The following is a 4,510-nucleotide window of genomic DNA, read 5'->3' as shown; positions in this document are numbered from 1 at the left end:
TATATTATTATTTATTTATTATATATATATATATATATATATATATATATATATATATATATATGTATAAAACCTAAAAAAAATTATTTTGTTGTACATCCTCCACTTGTAAAATTTGGCAAGGCTTAGCATGCCGGGTACGGTAAGCGTGTAAAAACTTCTTTACAATCGTATATAGTAGAGATCATTGTTTTTCTATATTTCTTTATTTACTGTTTTTAAGAAAAATAACTGAGATTTTAAGTACTTATTTTGTAATTAGTAATAACAATATATATATAATGTATTATAACTGAAATGTGAATGTATTTCACAAAATACTAGTCCACTAAAACACAACCAACACGGGTCACTTTGTAAAGGCCGGTTTTATATTCTTGGTTACGGTAACATGAGTGCACATGTGCAATTTCTGTCATGTTAACCAAGCATGACTGGAAGGTGAATATAATAAATATATATAAATGTATAATGTTATGAGATTTAAGCTATTTAGTCTAAACATTTGTGTTTTCGTGTTATAACTGTAGTCATCCTGGAACAAAAAAGCATAATTTGTATTCTAATTTTTTATGGTGGTTACGAAGTCGATCAAATCAACCAAACCCATACATAGATACAATAGTGAAAGTAACAGATAAAATAATGTTTTTCTAAAACAAAAGTTTGTTAATTATCTGGAGGTTATTAGAAGGTTATAAAGATTTTTGCATGTGAAATTTGACAATTTTCTGATGCATAAAATTATTTTATATCTTCAAATCAAAATTACTTTACAAATCATTACTTAAGAAAATCTTAAAACTTAATACAAAAAATCTGATATTTTGTGTACGAAAGCCTTGTAATTTTTTACTCATAGTTGCGAAATTTCATGAAGATATTAAAGTAATAGTATGAAAACTATAACAAGCACAAAATAATTACGAGGTCGGTCCCTGGGACAGCTCATAGTTGGAGAGTTAATAGTTATTATTGTGTTAATGTGATATATTCTGTTGTGCGCTACATGCCTTGAAGGTCGGGTGTTAATTGATATTCTATTCAGTATAGTTTCAGTTGTGTGCAACTAATGCATAGTCTGATATTATCATTATTATAATCTGTATCTTAAAAAATGTGCATCACTAATCAGATTGTTCAATGAAAATTCACAATTTATAACGAGTGTATTTAATTGCTATTATAAAGAGATAATAATTTTAATAATAAAAAATAATTTTTAATTGCTTCTGCTGTGATGTTTTGCTCTTGTAGTTTTGGTAGCCTGAATATTTATTGTTAACTAATTGATGCCAAATTAGTTGTTGGTGAACATAAATTAAAAAATTAAATCATGTTGGAGATATTGTGTATTTTTGGAATTTTTCACATTGTTAGATTAACAACTAACCAGTCAAAGCATCCTCACATTTGCTTTTATATTAAGAAAAAGGCACAAAAAATTTTAACTCTTAAGAAATAATTAGTACTTTAATAGAACCTTCTTTGGCACTTTTACTTTGGTCTCCTGAAAGATCATACTTTGACACCTTCGAGTTTTGTTGGCATCGAACAAGAAATTATCATATCTGTTTTTCAAACATATTTTATAAGGACAAAAGTTTAATTCTATGTATTTCTGAGTAGCAAGAAAACCATAGCTTACAAAATATTTTGCTGTACTGTACAAGTTAGCAAAACAAGTACCATTACTTGCTTATAAACTTGTATATTTTATAGTTACAGTCTTGGGAATTTTACTTCCATCTTTTCAAAACTGGTTACTTTTGGTACAGGAATAAGTAATCGTTCTCTTACTCAGCAAAATATCTGAAAATAATACTATCAATACTTTGTGGATGTTTAAATATATATCAAGTCAATGTTTTTACAAAACATATTTTGTAATTGAGCCTGTTCGTATAATGAAATTTTAGATGAGGAATGGAATTATGGAATCAGGTTTCATATTCTTTGTACTTTATTTTACATTTTAGACATATATCACATGTATATCTATATTAAAAGAGTCAATGCGTCTAATGTCCAAGGTAATAATATTGACGACACAAAGATACTATACCCTATAACCCAAGCACTTTCGAAAGGTGGACTTTTCTACAGATTTGTAGAGAAAACTTTTATACAGAACTTTCAGGTGTGGCATTTTTTATTGAATTGTACTGCTTTCTAACCAAATAGTATTAAAAAAATACTGTTACTTTATCCTGGAGTACATTTGTATACTCATAATAAATTTTATTTTATGCATGATAAAAAGAAAATTTAATTGTAAATTAAATGTTTTTCACTTACAAACACTAATTAGTTTTCTTATTGTGTGTATGACAAAAAATTTTTATGTTAAAGCTAAATATATTGAGATGCAATTGTCATAAAAGCCTTTGATACTTAATGAAATAGTGATAGGATGCTAATTAATTGATTACATTACTCTTCCAGTATGTAGAAGTGATAAGTGGGCTATGAACATAGTTAATTCATCAATTCATGATGTTAGAAAACAAGTAGGTTCAAGAGTCAACTTAAAACAAAGATACAAAACCCTATAACCCAAGCATTTTTGAAAGGTGGACCTTTCTTCTTCAGAGACAAACTGCTATTGATATACTTTAAGGAAACTGTGTATAGATGCATTTTGTTCAGTTCTTTGACGTGAAATAGTGTTTGAATATTCAATGACAAGGAACCCACTTTGAGACTAATAATGGTTAGAGACGGCTTGAATGGGTAATGAAGAAAAACTTTAATACAAGTTTAACATAACAGCAAATGTACAACGTTTCGACAAGGTTTTGTCATCATCAGGTACAATGATGATGACAAAACGTTGTACATTTGCTGTTATGTTAAACTTTAATTAACGTTTTTCTTCATTACCCATTCAAGCCATCTCCAACCATTATTAGTGTTTGAATATGTTATTACTTTCTTGCATAACTTAAATTATTTATGAAGATGTTAAATGAAATTCCCAAATGTTATAAACTAAACTAAATTAGATGGTTTTATTATTCTACTAGAATGAATATCTATTTAAAAAAGAAATTGATGTTTTGAAGAAACTAAACATGGCTGTCATCCATGGACTGCTCAAAAACTATTAATTCGAAAGAAAAAATATTTCGTTTAACAATACATTACATTTAATGAAAGGTGAAATGGCAAAAAATTATAATTTTTCAAAGTTTGTTATTACTGAAAATGTATATTTGTAAGAATTTTCTTTTTTGCCTTTGTGAGAGTGCTCAGTGGACCATAGCCACTTGTAAGTGTTATTTGTCAGTTTAATATGTTTTATATTTGCTTGTATTCAACACATGAATTAAGTGTGAGAGAGAGAAGTTATCTATTGAATTTGCTGGACTGTCTTCCAGTTTAACCATCTTTTTTAACTTTCAGTGTCCCCATTAATACTGGCAGCCCAATAACAATACTTGTGAACGATGATATTGGTACTCCTGACGGAATTGCCATGGACTGGATTTATAACCACATTTATTGGACAGACACACAAAAGAACACTATTGAAGTGGCAGACATGCAAGGAAACTTGAGAAAAGCTCTGATTGTGGAAGGTCTTGATGAGCCTAGAGCTATAGTAGTGAATCCTGTGGATGGGTAAGTATATCTTATGATATATTTAATAATAATTTGGGTGGGAGGGGGATTCGATTTCATAGTGGAATTCATGAATTCCAGGTTGATGTTTTCTTAAAGTTGTCTTTTGCATATTGACAGGTGGGCTGAAAATTAACCTTTAGTACTTTAACCTTTTTACCACTTTTAACCTTTCATTAATAAAAATTAATAACTAATTAATAAAGTCTCCAAATCTGAACAAACAGACACTTCAGCCATACATACAGCACAATAATTGTGGAACATTTTGAAATACAAGTTAGAATTTTTGAAAAATTTACAGATTATAATGAAATAAAAAAAAAAACCAACCGCGTATCACGACAGCATACAATGCTATTATGCAGAATGTCTGCAACTGCTAACCTTACATGATCAGCTTATAGATTACACAGGTTCTATTATTCAAGGTTCATCAGAATCTCTTTCAGCCTTGTGCTATCTGAAATATTTTTTATTATACAAAATGACGAATTTTTCAATAAAGAGACATCAATGTTATTTGTTTTTTTTCTCTATTTAATTCTAACAAAGATATGCGAACAATTAGTATAGGCTTCATTGTACAAGAATAAAGTTGAGAGCAGTTGTTACCTGTAATACATCATATGTTAGCCCATTTTGTTAAAAGAAATGATCCAATCAAATCTCTTCTACAGTATTTAAACTTTCAGATGACACATTTATGACTTCAACAACTTTAAAAACAAGTAAGTTATAACAAAAACATTTACAGATAGTTGAATTTGACAGTTTTTGACCTCATCAACTTCAAAAATTCACAATTTTTAAATTATTTTCACTCAAGTAAACTTTTGTCTAAAGTTATGAATTTCCAGCTTTGTTTCGTCTTTTGACAAGTTTT

The 4,510-nt window shown here is 28.4% G+C and overlaps 1 protein-coding gene across 1 annotated transcript in view; it reads left to right on the top strand.

Annotated features, from left to right (window-relative positions):
* Positions 1-4,510, top strand: part of LOC106472273 (low-density lipoprotein receptor-like) — a 50,413-nt gene that overhangs the window by 35,002 nt on the left and 10,901 nt on the right. The window contains exon 12 of the mRNA XM_022400869.1: positions 3,406-3,624. Within this exon, the coding sequence (XP_022256577.1) occupies positions 3,406-3,624 (219 nt within the window). The remainder of the gene's footprint in view (positions 1-3,405; positions 3,625-4,510) is intronic.

The sequence above is a fragment of the Limulus polyphemus genome, unplaced genomic scaffold (assembly GCF_000517525.1).
Source record: "Limulus polyphemus unplaced genomic scaffold, Limulus_polyphemus-2.1.2 Scaffold5208, whole genome shotgun sequence".
NCBI classification, from domain to species: domain Eukaryota; kingdom Metazoa; phylum Arthropoda; class Merostomata; order Xiphosura; family Limulidae; genus Limulus; species Limulus polyphemus.
The sequence above is the reverse complement of the archived record's forward strand: the minus strand, read 5'-3'. Positions and strand labels throughout refer to the sequence as shown.